General features: G+C 37.4%; 1 protein-coding gene across 6 annotated transcripts in view; it reads right to left on the bottom strand.

Annotated features, from left to right (window-relative positions):
• Window positions 1-24,161, bottom strand: part of Adam22 (ADAM metallopeptidase domain 22) — a 222,529-nt gene that overhangs the window by 187,072 nt on the left and 11,296 nt on the right. For 5 of the 6 annotated variants that reach the window (XM_026399374.2, XM_026399375.2, XM_077796696.1 and 2 more), the window contains exon 3: window positions 294-370. In XM_026399374.2, the coding sequence (XP_026255159.2) occupies window positions 294-370 (77 nt within the window). Of the gene's footprint in view, window positions 1-293; window positions 371-14,093; window positions 14,148-24,161 lie in introns of all 6 variants that reach the window. The other variant, XM_077796695.1, reaches the window with a different exon arrangement.

Here is a 24,161-nt window from a genome sequence, read left to right as displayed (position 1 = left end):
ATTATTTTAATATCTGTCATTCATAGGAAACTCATATATATTCTCATATAATATTGAACTAACTCTTGTCTCCATTGTACATTCTGTTACAGCTATGCCATTTCAAATGCATATCTATTTCTTATTATTGACCAGGTTTTCTACTTTCTCGTCAATAGATAAAAACAGTTTTAAATGCAGTACTAAATTGGTATAGATAACTAAAATGTAGTAAGAAAAAATTTCACAGAAGGATAGGAAATTAGATTCAATGTGTGTCTCACAAAAGAGAGGGCAGCTCAACAAACACTTACTGGTTTAACATGACATCAAGAATGAATGACGTTCCAAAGGCATCAACCTGGAAGCTGGCCTGGTCAACATGAGTCAACTGCAATATCAAAAAGATAAAAGGCACTCATTAGCCACAGCATTCAGATGAGTAGTATTGCTTATGATTGTTCAAAAAGGTTTACAATATCACAAATGAGAGAGCCAGTTCAACATGGACAGTAAAGGAAAGCATACTAAAGCAAAATTTGCACCTTCTTAGAAGCCAAGTACTCACCAATATGAAGTGAACTACCACCCAATCAAGGAAGCCAAGTGCCCTACTTTTCTGCTTTGTCTCAAGTGGTTAAACATTCCCTTTCTAAGAAGACTTTACTTCATTAATCTTATTCTATATGGAATGACTAGCTGCTCTAAAATTAAGCTTTTACATTCAAAAATGAAAACATGCTCAATTCAAGAGTGAAGTAATATAGTGAATATGATCTACAGACAAAGATACAACCTCTACAAACTTTTTATCATATCTCAAATGCATACTTTAAAAATAACACTTCTGGGCTGGGGTTGTGACACAGTGGTAGAGCACTTGCCTAGCATGTGTGAGGCCCTGGGTTTGAGTCTCAGCACCACATATAAATAAAATAAAGGTCCATTTACAACTAAAATAAATATATATTCTTAAAAAATAAAATAAAATAAAAATAATACTTCATCTCAAATTCACCAAACCTAATTGCATAGAGGTTTCCATATCTTCCTAAGAAAAAATCTGAACCTCTGCACATCTAATGCAAATATCACTCATCAAAATTTTCTTGGATAAAAATAATCAGTTTTCTATGCCATCTTACAAACTCCCACAGAGAATCACATGGGCACTTTAAAAATATATAATGTCATCAATAACATAATAATAATATATTGAATGATCATGTGTATCCACTGAATATGTATTGAGTGAAATATGTATATGAGTAAGGAAAACTATCTTCTCTCCCCTACCCCCATCTCTGGATCAAATCCAGGGCCTCAGACCTGATAGCAAATTCTCTACCACTGAGAAACAACGCAAACCCTTTTTATTTGAGAAAGGGCCTCATCAAGTTGTCCAGACCTTAAACTTGCAATCTCCCAAGCAGGGATTATAGGGACCACTGCACCCTGCCAAAACTGTCTATTCTGTTTGACTCCCCAAATACTAATAGAAGCTATATCTAAACCATAGGACTATAAACTACTGGAATTTTCATGTGTCTCTATAGCATCCAATTTTCTGAAATAAACATATATAACTCTTATAAAGAGAAAAACATACAAATATTATTTTAGAAAGGAAAACTATCAATAACAACTGTATGTATATAGTATGTGAGGCTGCTCCTGAGAACTAGCACATCATGGAAGACACATCCTAGAATTCAGTGGGGCAAAAAGGGAACCTCAACCACCCCTAGATTTTCCTTTGCAGTAAACTATGGGATTAGGTGAGCAGAGAGAGCTTACTTAACAATGATGAAGATTTTTTGGAAAGAAAGAATAATTCTTCTATTTCAAGCTTTTGGAAGAGACTGGGGTGGAAGAATGTTATACCTCAGTTTCTAACATATTCCCATTCTCTCAAAGAGCCTTCTGAATGCCTCTTAGTCTCATTTGCCATTAACCTTAACTCCTCACTCTTCCTTCACTCTTCCTAACCAACACCAGGTTTTTCTTAATACAAAACTCTTCTCCCCTAATTTCAAAATCCTCCATAATTACCTCCCCAACTCACCCCAGGCATAATGGCCCAGAAGCTCCCAGGCACCCCCTTACACCCCATCTACACTGAGTTCTCTCTTCTGTAGGTCAAAAGCTATGCTTATTCCAACTTTTTCAATGGCTTTTGTTCACTTTTTTTTTTTTAGTTAGAAATATTTTAATTACAAGAAAATCAAAGGATTGAAATGCAGCAGGCATAAGGAACATATAAACCAAGAAGGTAATAGCTACCAGACTTCTGTCTCTAACTTTTTTTACTGAGGACTTTTCTGAACCAAACCCTTTAACAAGGCAGTTTCCCAGAATCGGCCCTACCCATTTTAGGACCTAGGTCAAGTTCCTCCTTCTAATATCTGCTGTAGCCACCATAACAAAATACTCCAGGCTGGATGGCTTACACTACAGAAATTTCCTTTTTCACAGCTGTGGAGGTTGGAAGTCCAAGATTAAGGTGTTGACAGATTTGGTTTCTCCTGAGGGCTCTTTCTTGGTTTGCACCTGGCTTTCTTCTCACTGTGTACTCACATGGCCTTTTCTATTGGACATACACATCTGATGTCACTTCCTCTTCTCATGAAGACATCAATCCTATGGGACTAGGGACCCCAACTTTATGATCTCATTTAATCATAATCATCTCCTCTTAAAGGCCCTATGTCCAAATACAATCACATTGGTGGTTACATCTTCAACACATGAATTTTGAGGGGACACAATTCAGTCTATAAGACTTCTCTTCCATGGGCTAGGGCTGTAGTTCAGTGGTAGAGCACTTGCCTAGCAAGTGTGAGGCAATGGGTTTAATCCTTAGCACTACATAAAAAATAAATAAAATAAAGGTATTGTGTCCATCACAACTAAAACTTATTTTATTAAAAATTTTATTTATTTATTTACTTACTTATTTATTTATTTATTTATATTTTAGCTGTAGATGGACACAATATCTTTATTTTATTTATTTATTTTTATGTGGTGCTGAGGATCAAACCCAGGGCCTCGCATGTGCTAGGCAAGTACTCTACCACTAAGCCACAACCCCAGCCCCTAAAACTTATTTTTTAAAAATACTTCTCTTCTATGAAGTCTTTCCAACCTCTTCCCCCCCCCTCCTCCTCCTCCTCCTCACTTCAGGTCAGGGTCACATCACAGCTTCATTACTGACCAGCATTAGGTACTTAAGAATTGTTTTATATATCACCTGGATGCATCAATGAATACGGGCACAGCTATAAATTATCTGCATACCAAAATACCATCTTTCCATCAGGGTTGTTCTTAATGCCATGTCAATGGATGTTGTTCCTTCTGCCTAAAAGCTCTTTGGATCATGTTTTGGGAACAGCCTGAGGAAAGCTCTGCTTACCAGAAGTGATGTCTCAATTAAAATGCATCTCTTCCTCCTTTATTCTTCTTGTATGACTATTATAGCTCTTATCTCAGTCTCCTTTGAATTACAAATGCGAGCATTGTAAATCTGTGGTGAAGAGGGCAGAAAGCCCAAGCTACTTACCAGGGCATCATAATTAGAGCTCAGATCAAGGTAATATTACATTCTGTTTTGGCAAGGTATTTACTAATTCTGTCTAGTTCTCTTTCTTCTTTTTATATTTTTTATTATTTTAATTTTTATCTTTTTGGTACTGGCTATTGAACCCAGGGGGTACTTTACCACTGAGCTATAGCCCACAACTTTTTATTTTTTATTTTAGGACAAGGTCTTGCTAAGTTGTTGGGGTTGGACTCAAACTTGCAATCTTTCTACTTCAGCCTCTGAAGTCTTGGGATCACAGGCAACTTCTGTTTTTAATCAACATGTGATAATTACACAAGTTTGTGAGTTTTAGTGTGTTATTTCAAAATATTTACAAAATGGCGCCAATCTAATTAGGGTAATTATATCTCTAGTTCCTTACCACTTCTTTATGTTGGGAGCCTTTGAATTCCTCTCTTCTAGTTCTTAATAAAGTATATAATAGGTTATCATTATAAAGTGGGACTACTGTATAGTGGGACACTAGAATCTATTCTTCCTACCTATTTTGGTACTTATTTATTTATTTATTTATTTATTTATCTTTTAGAGAGAGAGAGAGAATTCTTTTTCTTTTTTTTTTTTTTTTTTTTTTTTTTAGTTCTCGGGGGACACAACATCTTTGTTGGTATGGATCGAACCCCCGCCGCATGCATGCCAGGCGAGTGTGCTACCTTGAGCCACATCCCCAGCCCTATTTTGGTACTTATTATCCCCTTCCTCTTGTTGGTAAAGATGGCACCCAGACAGAGCACTTCTCTTCCAGGAGCTCAGGTCCATGAAGCACTGAATGGCGGGCGAACCATCACCTCCAATCCCAGTGAATGGTTCCAACTTTGAATGGCACACCTCCAATCCCTGAAGTGGCGCCAACTCTCAGCCAATGAAGAAGTAACAGCTCACTTGTCTTGCTCTTCCTCATCCTGCCTTGAGCCCATAAATATCAACACCCTATTCGTTCTCTCTCTCTCTCTCTCTCTTTCTCTCTCTCTCTGTCCCCCTCTCCTTCTCCCTCACCCTCCCTCTCTTCCCCCTCTCCTCTCTCTTCTCTCTCTCCCCATCTCCCCCTCTCTTCTCTCTTCCCCCTCTCCTCTCTTCTCTCTCTCTCCCCCTCTCCTCTCTCTTCTCTCTCTCCCCATCTCCCCCTCTCTTCTCTCTCTCCCCATCTCCCCCTCTCTTCTCTCTTCTCTCTCTCCCCCTCTCTTCTCTCTTCTCTCTCTCCCCCTTTCCTCTCTCTTCTCTCTCTCTCCTCTCTCTCTCTCACCTTCTCTTCCTCCTCTCCTCTCTCACCCTCCCTCTCTTCACCCTCTCCTCTCTTCTCTCTTCCCCCTCTCCTCTCTCTTCTCTCTCTCTCACTCTCCCCTTCTCCCCTCTCCTCTCTCTCCCCTCTCCTCCTCCTCCTCCTCCTCCTCCTCCTCCTTCTCCTCCTCCTCCTCCTCCTTCCTCTCTCTATCTCTCTCCCCCCCACTAATGAAAATCTCGGACAGGTAAATGGTTGTTTCGGCTTATTGAGTTTATGGAGCTTTTCCCGGCATTCCTACACCTCTTTCCAACCTCTAGTAAGTACTATTCTACTCTCTTCTACTTTAAAATTAACATTTTTAGCTTCCATATGAGACAGAATATGAAAATTTTTTTCTGTTTGTGGTTTATTTCACTTAACATAATGTCCTCCATTTCCACCCATTTTACTTCAAGTGAACTCTTTTTAAAATTTTTTTTTTATTTTTCCTCCAGCTCCATTTTACAGCTGGTATTTTATTTTATTGGCCTCAATCATGTCCCAAGGACAGACCCATATATTTAAATTTAAAAGAAAATCTACTGACAGCTAGCTTAACTGCCATCAGTAAATAACAAAAACAAACAAAAACAAAAAACCTTGCATTAACTACCAACTGAACTATATCCCCAGCCCGAACCTTGCATTATTGATAGAAAAATGAACAGGGGCATGTTAATATAGTTTTCAGTAAGGCAGGCTTCCTCAGACTGTACACAGATGGGTTCATTCACAAACTTCTGAAAGTGTACCAATTTCTGGAAACTATTTAGATTATGTAAAGATAAGAGATTTATGTAGGTCATAATTCTGGTGGCTGCAAAGTTCAAATGGCACACCATCTAGGCAAAGCCTCCATTAGCTATGTCAAAACACGGTGAAGAAGCAGAAAAGGAACCATGTACAAAAGTGGTCAAGTGTATGGGGTGGCCTCACTTTATAAAAATACACTCTTATGAAACCGATTTGGTCATACAAGAACTACATCAATCGCTGGACACAATAGCACATGCCTGTAATCCCAGAGGCTCCGAAAACTGAGGCAAGAGGATCGTGAGTTCAAAGCCAGCCTCAGCAACTTAGCAAGGCCCTAAGCAACTTAACAAGACCCTGTCTCTAAAAAGAAACCTCTGGGTTCAATTCCTGGTACCAAAAAAAAAAAAAAAAAGAACTCCACCAATCCCTCCTGAAGGCAGTGGCCTCATGTCCTAATTACCTTAAAGGTTCTACCACCTGGACACTGCCACACCAGGGACCACACTTGCTGCACACAAACCTTTGGGAGATACAGTCACACCTCATCCAGCCAAATCTGACTTTCATTGATTACTTTCCAATGTGTCCAATCTATTATTAAACCAAAGAGAAGAAACATGGTACTTGGAGAAATAATAAAGAGAATCACACTGAATTTCTGCTGCATTAACAACCCAGCTTATTATTCAATTCCACTAAAGTGAGCCAGAATGGTTTTTGGAAAGTTAGTCTTACACATTGCCTTTTTAGTTGAAAGGAAAAGAAAATATTTGAGAAGAAAGAATTAGTATAATATCAGATTTTCCTTTGGGAAGTAGAGAAAAAAATATGACATTATCAAAGAAAAATTCTTTCTTTCGTTTTCTGCTTTTTAAAAAATATATTTATTTATTTTTGAATACTAGTACTAGGGGTTGAATCCAGGGGTGCTCTTCCACCAGCTATATCTCTATTCCTTTTTTTTTCTCTTCTTCTTCTTCCAGACAGGGTCTTGCTAAGTTGCCCAGTACTGGTCATTTTCCTGCCTCAGCCTCTGGTATTATACACATGCACCACCACACCGCAGCACCAAAGAAAAATTATAATACTTACTAACTTTAAATTGAATGTTGAAAAACATTAATGATGGGGACAGGAGATGCAGCTCAGTGGAGGAGTGTGGTTAGCACATGCAAGGCCCTGAATTCAATGGTTCAATCCCTACTTCCCCCTACCTGCCCTCAGCCACACACACACACACACACACACACACACACACACACGCAAAATAGTAATGGCTCTCAAGGATATATGGGAAATAAAATTTTGTAAAAATATACTCCTTCAAATTATTACATAGGAATAATTTGTGATTTTTAAAACCATCAAACACTTCAGTATCAAAATGATATCAAGAAAATTCCTAGAGCTCATATAATACAACATCCTTATTTTACAAGTAAGAAAACTTAGGTAAATGTGTGCAAAAGTCATTTCCAAGGACAGAGAGATGGTGACAGCAGGCATCTTGCCTGCTGGCAGGCCCTTCCATCAGACTGCAACTCCTGGCTTTCAATCTGCGGCTCAGGGGTGCTTGCAGGTTTCACTGAATTCTAGTGAGTAATTATTATAATAGGATCATCACTTGAGCCATGAAAATGCTCTAAACAATATTTTTAAGGAATATTGAAAGGAAAACCAAACATGAAAAGCAATCTTTAAAACTGTTTTCATCAGGGGAAAAAATCAATAATGTTACCTCATCTGACACACAGAATGTTTTCTAAGGCCTGTCTGATTACAACCTTAGAAATTGAGAACTACAGTAAAAAATATACATGGAGCCAGGCATGGTGGTACAGGACTATGATTGTAACTACTCAGGAGATTGAGGCAGGAGGATCTCAAGTTCAAGGTCAGCCTGGGAAACTTAGCAAGAGCCTATCTCAAAGTAAAATTTTAAAGTCTGGGAGGTATAGCTCAGTGTTAGAGTACTTGACAAGTTATGTGTGAGGCCCTGGGTTCAATACACAGTCCTGGAAAACAAACAAACAAACACACACACACACACACACACACACACACACCATACAAAGAAATCCATTTTTTAAGGAAAAAAATGACATAGGTATTGTAAATGACATTTACACAAGATATGCAACAAAAGATTCAAGGGGAAAATATAAAATAACTATCCAGATGGCAAGAGCTCTTAATAAATCAATATAATTACATAAGATTAATTTTAATTTTTAATTTCAAAAATGAATCATAGAATCTTAGAACCAGAAGAACCTGATACATTCCCCAGATTGAGACCCATTTATTATTCATGGCAGTAGCTGAAATTTAAATATGAATATAACCCCAAACTCTTTATGCACTAAGCTTCTTGGCAACCTGTCCTTTTTTCCTTGCATATTCTGGAGTCAACCAACCAGGGCCAACCTTCATATCCCAGAGAGCAAAGACAAACTTTTCAAGACTTCCTTATTGATAACCAGTTTTAATTTTTATTTATTTATTTTTTTTGTTGTTGTTGTTGTTTTTCCCAAAGCAAAGTTGACTAAAACATTCATGATCAAATCAGAACTTTAGCCAGGCGCTGTGGTGCATGCCTGTAATCTCAAAGGCTCAGGAGGCAGAGGCAAGAGGATCTCAAGTTCAAAGCCAGCCTCAGCAACTTAGCAAGGCCCTAAGCAATTTTAGGGAGACTCTGCCTCTAAATAAAATATAAAAAGGGCTGGGGATGTGTCTCAGTGGTTGAGTGCCCTTAGGTTCAATCCCCAGTATCAATAAATAAATGAATAAATAAATAAAATCAGAATTTTGACATAAGGGAAAAGAAAAGGTAATTTGGGTTCTTAACTCCAACCCCAGTAAAATCAATGGACATGAACAGAGTACAGGTATTACCAACCAAATGGTATTATACAACATGGTAAGTGTAAAAGTAATTAACATTATTGAAAAGAAGTGTATAATTATGTAACAAAATCTTTAGCTACTCTGTTTCCTAAACACTTCTTTGCCATATGAAGGTTACAACTTAATTTTTAAAAAATACAAATGTGGGCTGGGGAAGTGGCTCAAGGGGTAACGTTCCCGCCTGGCATGCAAGGGGTGCTGGGTTCGATCCTCAGCACCACATAAAATAAAGATGTTGTGTCTGCCGAAAACTGAAAAATAAATATTAAAAAAACTCTCTCTCTCTCTCTCTCTCTCTCTCTCTCTCTCCCTCCCTCCCTCCCTCCCTCCCTCCCTCCTCTCTCTCTCTCTCTCAAAAAAAAAAAAATACAAATGCAATTCCTGAAAGTCTAATATCTTCAGTTTGATAGAAAAAAAAAATACCAATAGCAAGTTACCATTTGAATATGTTATTCCTCTTTTATATCAAAAAAATATATTATTGTAGGCTCACTGTAATTACCCTATCTCCTTAAGTGAACTTTGACAAAAGAGCTAAAAGACTGATAATCAGATGTGTACTAAGACTACTGTTCCTCTTGCTAGAATTTGTTGTGGCCACAAGGGCAGGATAGTTTTCCCTTGTCTAGTCAGTTAAGATACAAGATAAATCTCATAAAAGAATTGTACTACAATGGCATTTGTTAACAAAGCATTCTACCCAACTTATATCTACCTAATACAGAAATTAGCATGATATGTTACAAACTTAAGTGGTTTTTATCCACATTTCTGTATCTATAACTGTGTTAAATACCTTTTCATTTTTTTCCTCTAAATCTGGTCAATTCAATCAACCCTATAGTTTTCATAATCTCTACCATATATTGCATCTAATTTACACATTATCTTTAGCTCAACTGTTCTTCAAAATTCAACCATCTGCATTACTATTACAAAAACCAGAAAAGCTCCTGGCAGCGGGGTATTTAAAACAAAAAGAAACAAAACAAAACCATAGTCTTTAAGAATGAACTTCAAAGAGCTAAATTGGGTTTGAATTCTGGATTTTCCATTTACAAGTAGAATTGTCTGGGGCTAGATGTTTGATGTTTTGCACTGAAGGTCCTCATCTCTGAAGAGCTAAAATAAAGATACACTTTGTAGATTTGTTGTAACAAATAAGTTACAAATAAGTCCATTCTGCCTTTGTAGAGATCTGCCCATGCCCCAGGGATAGAGGAACAGTTATACAAGGTCTCCGCACCCAGGACACTCACATAGTTAAAAAGGGAAGCTATTAACACATTATTACAAAATATGTATAAGTGCAATATAGGTATGTAGGTGCAAAATACAACAGCAGCCCAACTGTAGGGTTAGAGAAGGAAGAGTTGGTCCCTTCAGACTAACTACAGAGATAAGCACTCCAGGTAAAAGGAACAATTTAGCTATAAGGAGGGCCTGAGGCCTTAGGCTTTAGCTTAAGCAACTCCATTTTAAACTCCAGTTTGAAACCTGCAGTCTCACCAGGCACAACTAACAGAGCCCTCCAGTATAGCCCTCAGGCATAAATAAGTCACTTCTTCCCATCCTGAAGTCTCTGGCATGTTGTCCTCACCCCAGTAAGGGAGAAAGGTGAAAAAATCAAGGTGGGGACCACCAACCAGATGCTTTAACCCCAGGGCAAATGACATCACTGAGAAACCCAATGGCAGCTGATAGGGATCAAAAGGGTGGTCAGAAGCCCCAAAATTTAGTATAAATGAGGGAGCAAATGAACAGCCAGCCGACACTGATGCCCTCATGCTGGAGAGCCTGATGAGGACCTGGACTGACTTCCCAACTCTTCTCATCATTTACCTGATCCTCTGCATCTTCTTACATCTGCTTCTTGCTCTCAAACTCTACAGCCACATGTTGACCCTGGTGAGAGCCACAACTTCTCCCTACAACCCTCTCTTCAACCAGCTGGCTGTCAGCTCTACCCCAGGAGAAACCTGACCTGGTTCCTGACCTGATCACCAGAGTCTGATCGAATGTTCATCTGCTGGACTTAGAGCCTAAGGCTTGAGACTTTTGATCTGACACTTGAGCTTAGCACACAGAGGCAATGTCTGTCAATGTCATTGTGTTTGCAGTGCTTAGAATTAATCTAGAGTTGTTTGCTGTGAATTGATTACATCCATTGCAGTGCCTAGCATTAAGGATTGTCATTTTCTTGATTAAGAACCTATCGAGTGGGCTGGGGATGTGGTTCAAGTGGTAGCGCGCTTACCTGGCATGCTGGGTTCGATCCTCAGCATCACATAAAAATAAAATTAAGATGTTGTGTCCACCAAAAATTTAAAAATAAATATTAAAAATTCTATCTCTCTCTCTCTTTAAAAAAAAGAACCTATTAAGTGAAATTGTATTGAGTGATTTGAGTGAATAAGCACTAAAAAGGCAAAAGTGCATGAACATTCTTTATTTCTCCCCCTCAAATGCATAAGTCGCAACTTTTGCCCATTGCAACAGTAGCCCAGTCAGGAAACTATAAAAATGCTAAATTTTTGAGGGGAGCAAAAATGAGGCATCTATTGTGATGATCAAACTAGAACTATAGACATTAAAGAACTTCTGAACCAACCGTTCTCAATCCTGGCTGCATGTTGGACTTGCTTATAATATTTTTGTTTTTAATGTACTAATGCAGTGACCTACAGTTTACAGATTCTGATTAATTTGGTGGATCTGGAGTGGATCCCAGGCATCAATGTCTTTTAAAAAGCCACACATGAGATTCTAGGGTGTGGTTATGAATTGAAAAGCCCCCATGCCAAAACAACCTAAGAAATGTACTCTTTATCCTAAAAGAAATAGAAAATGGATATAATGGTCTTTGCAATGGTATATATTCAGTAAACAATAGTTTCTGACCTCTTCTTCGATGTTTATGACCAAATGTATTTAACTTTGAAAACTGTTGATCTACTTACTGAAATCCTCATATTTCTCACAGGTTTGTCTGATCCTCTGCATCTTGGTTTTTTTTTTTTTTTTTTTTTTTTAATTTACTACCTAAATTTGTTGTTGAGTTCACCAAAACAGAAAAAGTCTATTTTTTTCTTTTTTCTTCTTCTTTTTTGTTTGTTTGTTAAAGGGGAGAGGGAGGGCCAGTGTTTTGGCTCAGTAGTAGAGCGCTTGCCTAGCATACAAGAGGCGCTAATCCCCAGCACCACATAAAAATTTAAAAAATAAAAGTACTGTATCCATTTACAACTAAAAAATTATTTTTAAAAGGTGTGGGGGGTAAGGTAGTGAGAGAAAGCCAAAAGGAAGAAAAAATAATTTACTATGATGACTTTCCCAGATAAACTGAGGACCAATAGGTTTTCAAACATCTCTATAAATACCTTAGCATAGTGTCTCCCAGAGTGACACACAATGTACTTTTTGAGAGAGAGAGAGAGAGAGAGAGAGAGAGAGAGAGAGAGAGAGAAGAGAGAGAGAGAGAGAAATTGGAATTCCCATGGTATTTTCTAAAGAGCTATCCATGTTAGTCTCAAGTAGGACCAATTCTCATGGAATTCTCACCTAGTAGAACTCATTCTCCAACTTATCCTCCAAGTTTCAGTTCTTGCTATTGACTTTAGTTAATGCAAAAAACAAACAAAAAAACCCCCAAAAAAACCTTATAATTGATATAAACAAAAATATATTGCCTTTGTTTGGGGACATACTGCCCCAAAACAAAGATTATGTTGTATAGATCTTAGTACCCAGGATATACCTACGTAAAGCCACACATACTATATATAAAAAAGTGGCTTTCCTTGAACAAGATGAGTACTTAAGAGACATTCCCTGAATTTGCTTTGCCAAATTTCCAGTTCTGAGGGCACTAAAAGCCCAAGATTCTGTGATTTCCTGGCTGCCAATGCCCCTTCTTCCCAGTGGCCCCTGCTCCAATGAGCCAGAAGTGGAGAGAGAATGCCAACGCTGACACTAGCACCTATTTTCTCATCTCCATTCAGGAAGTCAGGCAGCCTCATTACCTATTTATGCTTCAGCTATCTTCTGATAAATCAGTCTCTCTATCATCTTGGCCATTAACTGCCCATTACTAGGGCTTCAATTTAAGGCCTGAACAAAAAATGCTTACTCACATAATCCTGAAAGTCAAAGCAGACCTTTAAGATACTTAGTGGCTTGAGAACAGTGAAATATGTAGTTGTGTTGAGCTGTAATTAAATCTGAGTATAAAGAACCCCAATACTTGGATGCAACGAAATCAGCACACACACACAAATCTCTCAGATGAATCAGCCCTGGGAAACTGATACCCTTCCTTAGTACAGCAAAGGCCTGGGAGAAACACACTGAGAGCTCTTTCCAGCCCTGCTATTGACTTAATATTTGATTTGAGTGGAGTTATGAAAACTTTCTATGCTTCATCTTGTCCCCATATGTGAACTGAAAATAGTCATAATTATACAATGCTGTGAGAAAAATACTTTTAAACTTTTGTTTACAGTGAAAAGAGCATAAAAAAAGCTTGTTGCAGAGAATAATATAGAAGTACAAAAAGCTAAGTAAAGACAGGTTAAAAAAAAAAAAAGTAGAGGAGAGAAGATGAGTAGTTAAACTACCATACTCTCCAATGAATAACTATTCAGCTTAGCACTAAATCATACAATTTTAAAAGCAGACTTGGGAATCAGAATTGTCTCTGCCAGCTGGGTCACAATCTGTCCTGGAGGCAACATCAGAAATAGGCCAAGTCCAAAGAATAAAATTAAGAATGGTGAGTTGTTCACATCAAGACTTACTTCACCCAGTCCTGTTATGTCAATGGATCTTTCTTTGCTTACTTGATTTCATCTTGCTTACAGATATCAGAGGTGTCTGAGAGTGAAGGCTCACTTCCACTAAAGGGTCAACGCCAAGCATGTACAGAAAGAAAAATCAGAAATACCACTGAACAAAATGCCATGATGAACAGCAGGCTTGTACGGATTCCATAGCATTTTCTTTGGGAAACAAAATTCACATTAGGTTACAAAATTCACATTTTCTCTCCTAGAACTAGAACTCCCTAATTCTAGAACTTTTTGCTTATACATATACATACAATAAACTTTAAAAGGACCACATTGTTTCTTGACTAACATGTCAAAAGTTTTCCAAGAACACCATCAGGAAAAAGTAAAATATTCTAAGAGGAAAACCTCGGCTTAAGAAAAAAAAAGCGATTGGTCTCTAATGTAAAGGATAGTCACAAGAAGAGGGGTGGGAGGAAGAGATTGGGGAGAGGGAGATCAGATTACCAGCCAGCTCTGAGAAAACCTTGTCTTAAACAAAGGAGCTTTTTTTAATGCACCCACAGGTTAGGACATAGCTAGAAGCTATTAAAATGAAGTATGATATTAATCAGCACCCCCAGTTTTTAATTAATGGGTGGCCACATATTACTAGCTGGCATCTCTAAGTGCTTTTAAGTGTAACTCCTTGCCCTTATATTACAAAAAAAAAAAAAAAAAAAAAAAAAAAACTTGAAAGAATTTTGGCCATGATGCATGGTGGAGAGAAAACAAACACCAAATAAGAAAATTCTTTTACATGTACTTGGTACATAGTGTTTTTCTGGGATTCTACCTTCAAAAGCATATTAATCTAAATAGAATCAATACGAATAATTTTCAAAAATTTTACAAGGAAAAACTCTTAAGAAGTATCAAAATAAGGAAGTTATTCTGTTTGATAAAGATAATGGAGATTCTAAATAGTAATTTTAGTTATACTTCCATTATTCAATGAAGCTAGATCCCTATTATCCCATCATAAAATATTCATGTCATATATAGTTATATGGAGTTGTAATTAAATCTTAGCACTAAACAATAGAAAAGTGAAATGTTTTTTTAAAATACTCTCATTCTTTTTTTAAACATTTTTATTCGTTGTTGATGAAGTTTTAAATTTTATTTATTTACTGGTATGTGGATACTCTCATTCTTAATCATCTCTGAAAGTAAGAGATGCTATTATGAGACACAGAAAAACTCTAGAAATCAGTTTACCTTATCCATTGTACAACCAATAATGCTTGTGTGTGCACAGGTGCATACATTATGGCAGTAAAAGCTTATAGTTAACTACAACCAGGAAGAATATTACTATTTGAAACAAGCAAATTTTGTAGTCAAATGAGTCCAACTCTGAACAGCCAGAAATAGAACTGATGCTCTAAATGAAGGCGGTAGAATAGAGATCCTCACTGATCTTTAGACCTAAGACATGCTAATTATAACCAGTGATATAAAATCAGAATCAGATGCAGACTTACACTTAGCTCTGAAATACTTCAGACAAGTGAGAAAATCCCATACTCTTAGAGATTTCTATTTAGCGTTACAACCTCATATTTGAATACAAAAAGGAAATCAAATGATTATTCTCATTGTTATGGTTTGGCTGCGAGGTGTCCCCCCAGTGCTCATGTGTGAGACAATGCAAGAAGGTTCAGAGATTGAGTTGTGATAGCCTTAACCCAATCAGTGAATTAATCCCCTAATAAGGATTAACTGAGTAGTAACTGAAGGCTGGTAGGGGATGGGTGGAGTAGGTAGGACACTGCGGGCATTTGGTATATAGCAAGTAAAGTCTCTCTCTTTGTTGCCTGACCATCATGTGAGCTGCTTCCCTTTGCCACACTCTTCCACCAAGATATTCTGCCTCATGTTGAGTCCTAAGAAACGGAGCCAGCCACTTACAGACTGAGACCTCTGAAACTGTGAGCCCTAAATAAATTTTTCCTCCTCTACAGTTGTTCTGGCCGGGTCTTTCAATCACAGTAGCAAAAAAGCTGACTAAACACTCATCATTGTTTTCTTCACCAGCATGAAGTCTTTTTTTTTGGGGGGGAGGGGAGCAGGGGGTACCAGGGATTGAACCCAGGGGTATTGGATCACTGAGCCACATCCCCAACCTTTTTCTTATTTTATTTAGAGACAGGATCTCGCTGAGTTGCTTTGTGCCTCACTTTTGCTGAGGCTGGCTTTGAACTTGAGATCCTACTGCCTCAGCCTCCCAATCCATTGGGATTACAGGAATGTGCCACTGTGCCCAGTGGTGAACTCAACTCTTTAAATAGAAAATATTTTCTGTCAAAGGCTGACAAGATTTGATCCCCCTACTGTACCAAAAATAGAAAGAATAGATAAATAAAATCCTAAGGAGTCATTAGTCTTTAGGGGAGAATGGTTGCATTCTGAAGACACAAGGGAGATCAGCGTCTCCTTCTCTTCCTCTGCTTTTCACTCAGTCTTCACAAAACTGCATGCACACAGGCACCCACAACTGTTTTCTGTCTGTCCTATATGTGGCCCAGGTCTCTGTGCTCTTGATGTGTTTTAAAACAAAGATGAATAAACTAAACTCTCTAGTTCTTGCCTCTCCTGCGGGCAAACGAGGGCAGTTTAATGAGTCCTCCGTGTTTTTGACATGCTGAGTTAAAGAAAGGATTCTTATAAGACATCTTGATTTCCTTAAAAAGGAAAAAAAGCCAAGCACAGTTTTCTTTCTGTGTTTTATGATTTTTTTTAAACTAGTTGTTGCTTTGAGGCAAATGAATAAAACCTCATGGAGGTCACTTTTCATTTATTTTAACACTCCCCCCACCGAGAGTATCTATTCACTTCTCAAAAGTGTGGAGGTCGGCTCTCTGAACCACCCCCACTGGGTTTTTGGGAAGCTGCCTCCTGGCAAGGACTTCTGACTCAAATGTTCCCCAGACCAGCATCCTCAGCAAACTGCCACCAAGCTGTCCTCTTTGTCCTTCTCTGGCCTCCCCAGAGGGCTCTACACCTCTCCCCACCAAGCCTGAACCCCTGCTGTATGTACAGGACTCCAGGAGAGCCAAAGTAGACTCCAAAGAAGATAAGATCCTACCCACAGATTTATTCTGTCTGGAAAGACCTGCTATTGTTGTACAAAGCTAGTCCATTGCTCAAGTGTTTTGTTCAAAAGGATTTCCCTCTGTTTTAAACTGTAATGATAACTTAAGAAAAGCTGGAGAGAATTGAACAACAGCAGATGAGGTAGAGAGGGATGATGGGTGGGGAGGGGAGGGGGGATAGTAGGGGATAGGAAAGGTAGCAGAACACAACAGTCACTAATATGCCATTATGTAAAAATGTGAGTGTGTAACCGATGTGATTCTGCAATTTGTATTTGGGGTAAAAATGGGAGTTCATAACCCAATTGAGTCAAATGTATGAAAAATGATATGTCATGAGCTTTGTAATGTTTTGAACAACCAATAAAAAAATATTAAAAAAAAGAAAAAGAAAAAGAAAAGCTGGAGAGCCCAGTAGTTAAAATGTTACATTCTCTAGCCAGATTCCTTGTTTAAATCCTAGCTCTATTCCTTGCTGAGCTAAATAATCTTGCGCAAGTTATTTAGCTCTCTGTGCCTCGGTTTCTGTATTCATTAAATAGCAACAAGAGTACCAACCTCTGAGGATTTCTATGCAGATTGAATAGATGTAAAGTACATAGAATGGTCTAGCTCCGGAGTTGTTAGGGATGTTACCCTTCAGAAGTCAAAGCCTGTGGAACAGAATTTCTTGTTGTAATCAGGAGTCAGAATTGCTCTTGCTTCCTTGGTCACCTTCAGGTGACAATTCCTCTATCCCTCCCTATTGAGTTTCATGCCCTTCAGCTATATCACTTTCTACACTCAACCCAGTGCCAAGTATGACTGTCTTCCCAATAATTGGCACCTTCTGTGACACAAAGTATGTGGTCACTTATAAATTCAAAATATCTCCAACAACTGTTATCTTGTTAAGGTCCGTAAATAAGTCAAAAATAACACCTGGTATTTTGCCAGAGGAATATTGGAGTTCGTAAACAAGTTTGGATGGTGCCTGGCAAAATGCCAGAGGGAGTGGTTTGAGAAGTAACAAAAGTGAGCCATTAAGTGTGGAGATTCCTTATTGGTTGACTGATGTATCTAGTTTATGCTAATTAAGATAAGCTGTGCAAAATGTATAAATAGCTCTGTTGTCCTACAATAAACGGCTCCTATTCCTGCTGTATCAACGTACGCAAGTTATTCTTCACCCCCTGGTTATTTTGCTGCAGCCGGACTGCGGCATTATCTAACAACAATATGAGAATAGTTAACCTGCAAACAGTACTTAGCTAAAAATGGGAAATATTTCTCAGGACTATATATAAAGGTTGCTTTCCTACAGTTAAACTATTTTATTGGACTCTTGATTAGTTACTTCCCCAGCAGTTGTATGCACTACCGTTGTCATTTAGAATTCGACCCTTACAGGTATATGCTTATAAGAATCTACTTATTCTCCTTAGAAACTTCTGACCTGCATTCATTCCTGTGTTAATCTTATTCAGCCAACATTTTTTAGTGAGTTTGGTAGTCATTTGGTCACATACCTTGAAATATGTGTTATCCACAGTACAGAGGGAAAAGGATGGAACTCTGAGCTTTAGGGAGCTTCAAAGAGTTATGAGATTCATTCTTCCTCCTACTTATGAGGAAACAAACATCTAACTCAAAAGTATTTTGAACAAAGATTGTTGAGCCTACTTTATAAGGTTCTTGAAACAGTTTCTCGACATCCATTTGTATTCTGTTCCAATGCTGCATCATCTTATTTTTCCTCTTAGCTAACAAAACCCTGTCTTAATGTAATTTAGGGCTATTTGCTCCATTTGCGAAACAGGATATGTTCAGAGATGGTTTGGAGGTATGCAGCTCATCTCTGAGGCATAGCAGAAAGTATCTGCTGCTTTATGGAAGGTTGGTACTAAAAATACCCACCAACCACACAAAAAGAGTAATCTATAACCATGTATGTGCTAAAAATACAAAAGTAATACTGTCTTGCAAAGAAAAACGCAAATGAATTGCATTGTGAGACTGTGGAAAGAGAAGGAATATGAATTAAAATGCAGACACCACAGTGAAAATCTGTATGGTCTTCCTTGGTGAAATAAGCCAATATTTTGAAATTACAGGAAGAAACCAAAAATACTGCCACAGGTATGGATGATTCCAATGTTTCCCCACAAGTACAGTTTCCAATGAGACCTTTATCATTAATTTTCTTTGGAGTAGTCAAATTGTTTTTAATTCTTGACACACTCTGGCCCTGGGGCCATCAAACTGGTTTTTCTCTCTCCCTGGAATGCTCTTCCTCAGATACCCACAGGGCTCATTCCCTACCTCCTTGTGATCTTCTCTGGCCTAAAGAACTACCCTATTAAAAATAACAACCCAAGTCCTGAGATGTAGTGTACTGGTAGAGTGCTTGCCTAGCATGCATAAGACCTTGGGTTCAAGCCCCAGCATTGGGGGAAAAAAATGTACAATCTTTGCCCTCATACTTCCCTACACTCCTAATCCTCATTACCATGCTGTATTTTTTTTCTTTTTCTTAGTCCTTAATACCTGCTAACACTCTGTATAATTCATCATTTAATATGTTTCTGTTTATCTGCTAGAATATGGGCCGCAGAATAAATAAAGGGTTTTTTTTTTTTTAATTCACTGATGTATCCCAAGGACTAAGGACAATGCCTGTCACGTAGTAGGCCCTCAACAAATATTTGTGGAATGAACTAAAGCAAATTATAGGAAATAATTATCCTCCCTTACACACACACACACACACACACACACACACACACTGCATCAGATTGACCAAAACAGTTTTTGAGTCTTAACCTGAAATTTAAAAAAAAATAGAAAATTTTTAATTACAGAACTGGCAAGTTTTAGACTTTATAAGAAAAGGAACAAGAATCAAGGTCTATTAAATATTTGCCAATCCCCTCAGTTCCTTCATTATTCAAATTGGACAACGAAAAGAGAATTCAAAAATCTCTAGTTCTAGTGAAAACACACTGCAGAGAACAGAAGCTATAAAAAGGCATGATTAATAGCTTGAACATAACTGAAATACGCAACTGTACAAAGGGCCAAAGGTGCACAGGAAAGTATTGCTGTTTTTCTCATCAAGTTGGGACTAAAACTGACCCAATGGCCCAAAGAAGAAGAGATGTCCCATGAATCCTCCACACACCACCACCACCACCACCATCACTACCACCACCACCATCACTACCACCAGAATCAGCAACAATACTCTCAGACTATCTGCACTTGAGCTTTTTTCTTCTTGAACACTTTCTGCTATGAACATATGATGCTAAAAATAAAAGCATACGGACTTCTTCTAACCTAATTATTTCTTGAGAAGGAGAAATTATACAAACAACTAACTTTGGAATAACAGATTTTGGAAAGAATGTTTGTTGAAAACTGTTGGAAACTCAGGAACACATGGTTGATTGATTAAGTGTTGAAATATTTATTAAATATGAAAATCCACTACAAGAAAAGGGAAGTTCTTCCATGGAGCTGAAGGCTAACCCAACACGAGACAGAGAGTCATGTTAATAAAAAGCCGAATAAGGCCGTCTGTGGTTGTGGCTGGTGGGTCTATAGTTGTGGCTCAGCGGTAGAGCACTCACCTAGCATGTGCAAGGCCCTGGGTTGGATCCTCAGCACCACATAGAAATAAAATAAAGAAGCTGAATAAATGGATTTAAGAGCACAACTAGTTTATATGGGGTTGTGGGTTAGTCAGAGTCATAGAGTGTGAGGCACTGGGTTCAATCCCCAGCACCACATAAAAATAAACAAATAAATAAAGGTATTGTGTGCATCTCCAACTAAAAAATATATTTTTTAAAAAAAGAGGAAGCCAAACAGAAAGGAAAAAAAAACAATGCATTGTGAATAACTGTAAGTTTTATTAAAGCTGTATTAAAAAACACTGGATTGCATAGTTAGAAGGATGAATTTTATGTATGCAAATTATATATCAATAAACTATTATTTTAAAAACAACAGAAAATCATTATTGTTTGCATAAGTACATTTCAAATACAAGGCAATCTTGGTTTTCACAGAAGAGCTTCTGAAATCACTTTAATGTACCATGATCAGGATATTTTTAGAAAATGAAACAGAATGGAGTAGAATGAAAAGTATTCTACTGCATATAATACGGGTAAGATCTGTTTCATGACACATATTTTGATTTTGGGTGTGTGTGTATGTGTGTGTGTCTCTCCGTCTGTCCCCACATCCACACAAAACTTTTACAGAAATGTTTATAACTGTGTCATTCATGATGGTCAAAGAATGGAAAGAACCCAGATGTCCATCAAGATGAATGAATAAATAATGGGATATTATTCAGTAATTGAAAGGACTGAAGTACTGATGCAAGCTACAATATAGATGAAATTTGAAAGTATTATGCTAAGTGAAAGAAGCCAGTTACAAAAGACCAGAGAGTGCATGATTCCACTTACATAAAATGTCTAAGACAGGCAAATCTATGGAGACAAAAAGTAGATTAGTGTTTGCCTACAGGTGCTATTTACAGGGGAGGTTGGTATGGGATTTCTTTCTAAGGTAATAAAAATGCTTTGAAATTGTAGTGATTGTTACACAATCTCTGAATACAACAAAAATCTTTGAATTGTGGATATTTTAAAATGGAAAAATTCTATGGTATGCAAATTATATCTCAATAAAGCTATTTTTAAATACACATAAGTTAAACATGAATTTTTTATTCCTGAGATTACACTAAGTCAGCTGAAGTCATGAAAACAGTTTCAGAGTTCTTTGCTGTCAGACAACTTCATGATGTTCAACTTTTGAAGTGGGGCCTCTTCCCTAGAACAAGTCCTTAAAATAGATCCTTATTTATACTGTGGTTAAAACTACTTATACTAAAAGGACTATTTTTTTAATATTTATTTATTTTTAGTTGTAGTTGCACACAATACTTTCATTTATATGTGGTGTTGAGGATTGAACCCAGGGCCTACACACATGCTAGTTGAGCGCTCTACCACTGAGCCACGATCCAGCCCCAAAAGGACTATTCTTTACAGGTGTTTTATTCAGATTTAAGTCAGCATGTACAGATCTTTTATAAACATAGAGATTTCCCAGAATTCCATATGGGTAACCTCCCAAGAAATATTTTAAAATAGAAAATGTTTTATATTAGCTTATACCATCAATTAATATTATAAGGAAAATTTATAATTAACAAATATCTAACTAATATAAATATTTTATTATATAGTATTTTTATATTATAAAACTATAAAATAGCATTATAATTGACTCAATTAATTCATATAAATAATAAAAATATTTTACATTAACTTGTTAGTCCATAAAAGAAAGATAAAAATTAGAAAAACTTAAAACAAATATTAGGCAAGAGTTATATGAGGCTTAGAAATAAAAGAAGATGTTGTTCTTAGTTTAATATCACAGTTTAAAAAATAAGAAATAAATATTAAGGGAAATCATTGGCTGACTATGTCATATGAATTCAGGTCCATCAGGAACACTATATGTCACTCTCTCAGTAGACACACATCATTGTCTTAAAGAAAATGCAGCTCCAGGCAGCAAATGACAAAGCCTGGTGAATAAAATCACACACAAAGGTTAAACATCTAGGATTTATTTTTGTTAGGAGAGACGGGGCTATAAACTGACACAGATGATTTTGTCACAGTGATTAAAGTTGCTGGGAGACAGCAAGGCAGTGTTAGGTGGTGGAATGTCAGTATGCCAATCATGGTCCAAGTTCCTGCCACTTTCTCTGGCAGTCTCTCTCCTCTTATCACCACGGCCCTGCATTTCCTAATAAACCCTGCCTCAGATTCTAAGAAGAGGGACAGCTACATCAGTGCAGACACTCATTATCCAAGGATCCCCACAGAATCTGGGCATACTACAGACTCAGCATCTCTGCTGGACCAACAGGAATATGTGAGGGAAAGAAGAAGAAAGAGCTCTGAGATTAGGCACAGGTGGAAGCAGCACCATGCTTCTCTTCACCCCATCCCAACAAAAGATTTGAATATTCCATTTGGAAAGAGGTATTATAACTATGGGAAATACCTCCAAAGTAAATAAAATCACTAACATAAATGATTACAGAAAACTTTCTTCTGCATCTTTGAGACAGAAAATTGAAATAAAACAGACCATAAATATTTAATATCTGTAGGTCAGGCACAATACTAAGCAATGAATAAACAATGGTGAATATGAATGACCAAACACATGCCAAGATTGCAGTCTATGTTATAAGGTCACAATCTAGTAACACCCATGTTGTAAGTGCCCTAGCCCCCTCCCCTAACACACACATAAGCATACACAATTTTATGCCAAGCCTATGATACAAGTTCTACTTTTAGTATACGTGTAAAAATGCCTGTCATTCCTTTATCCTAGATATGCACCCTGTACCAGTGTGGCAATGGATCACTATCCTTTAGCAATGGATCACCATTGAAGCCTCTGAGAAGTGTCATGCTCACCAAGTGAGGAGGGTAGACTAGGTACATAACTCAAAATAATTCAAAACTTAAACCCAGGGGATTAGCAGCAATGAGAATTTTTTAAAAAATTAGAAAGGAGGGCTGGGGATGTGGCTCAAGCTGTAGCGCGCTCGCCTGGCATGTGTGCAGCCCGGGTTTGATCTTCAGCACCACATACCAACAAAGATGTTGTGTCCGCCGAAAACTAAATAAATAAATATTTAAAAATTTTAAAAAAAATTAGGAGATTATTTCATCAGTGAAGCACAGAATGGACACTTCAATCCATACCCAACGGAGAGAATAAATGAGGGGCAAGGGGAATCAAAGAAAAAGAAAAAAAACACACAAAATATGATTTAAAGGTAAGTAGTAAAATGGAAAGCTTGTTGAACTATAACACATTTTCCAAATTCCAAAATAAGTTAAGTCCAGCATTGTGCAACAGGGGTGGTTCCCAACACTGAATGTAAATAACCTTCTGGAGACTTGTTTTTACTTCAGTTGCTAAGAGAAACTTGACAGAAATAGAGTGGGGGAAAAATACAAAATAAACCAAAGGTCAGAGGAAATAAGAAGTTATGGTCACAGGAAAATGACAAATGGAAAAGGACTACACAAGAGTGACAGAGCCTTATTGAGAGGTGAGGAATAAAGAGATGAAGAACAACGTGAAGAAATAACTAACCAGGGAAAGTCTAATATAACTTCAGGCATATGAGAGCACAAAAATGGAACAAGGCCCTCTACATGGCATGGCATAAACTATCCCATTCAGCCAACATTTGTTTGTTGACTATTTGTTGCATATAAGGCTGTCTGCACTCAATGATGGGAAGAAATAAAAATGAAGATGAGGGTCCATAACTACATTCAATGTTTTTCTGTGCAACTAAATTAAAATACTTTTACCTAAATACTCTACAACTGTAAACTCCAAGATTTCACAATCAGAACATTTAAACAACTCATCATCAGTGATTTCAAATTAAACTGGTTTAAATTACAAATTAATGGTGCTTTTCTTCATTACCCATGAGAACATTGTCTATGCAAGATCATTAAGAACTATAAGAACACTGTGCTCAACTTATCTCAGAAATTACATCAAATAAGAATTCTTAGTATTTCAACATTAGTATCCTCCCCCCTTTACCTTAAGGCATCCTGAGAGTCAACAAAAATGTACACTGTGATTTTAAAATAGCCTTACCTCTAGTTACC

This window comes from Urocitellus parryii, chromosome 3 (genome assembly GCF_045843805.1).
Source record: "Urocitellus parryii isolate mUroPar1 chromosome 3, mUroPar1.hap1, whole genome shotgun sequence".
Taxonomy (NCBI): domain Eukaryota; kingdom Metazoa; phylum Chordata; class Mammalia; order Rodentia; family Sciuridae; genus Urocitellus; species Urocitellus parryii.
The sequence above is the reverse complement of the archived record's forward strand: the minus strand, read 5'-3'. Positions and strand labels throughout refer to the sequence as shown.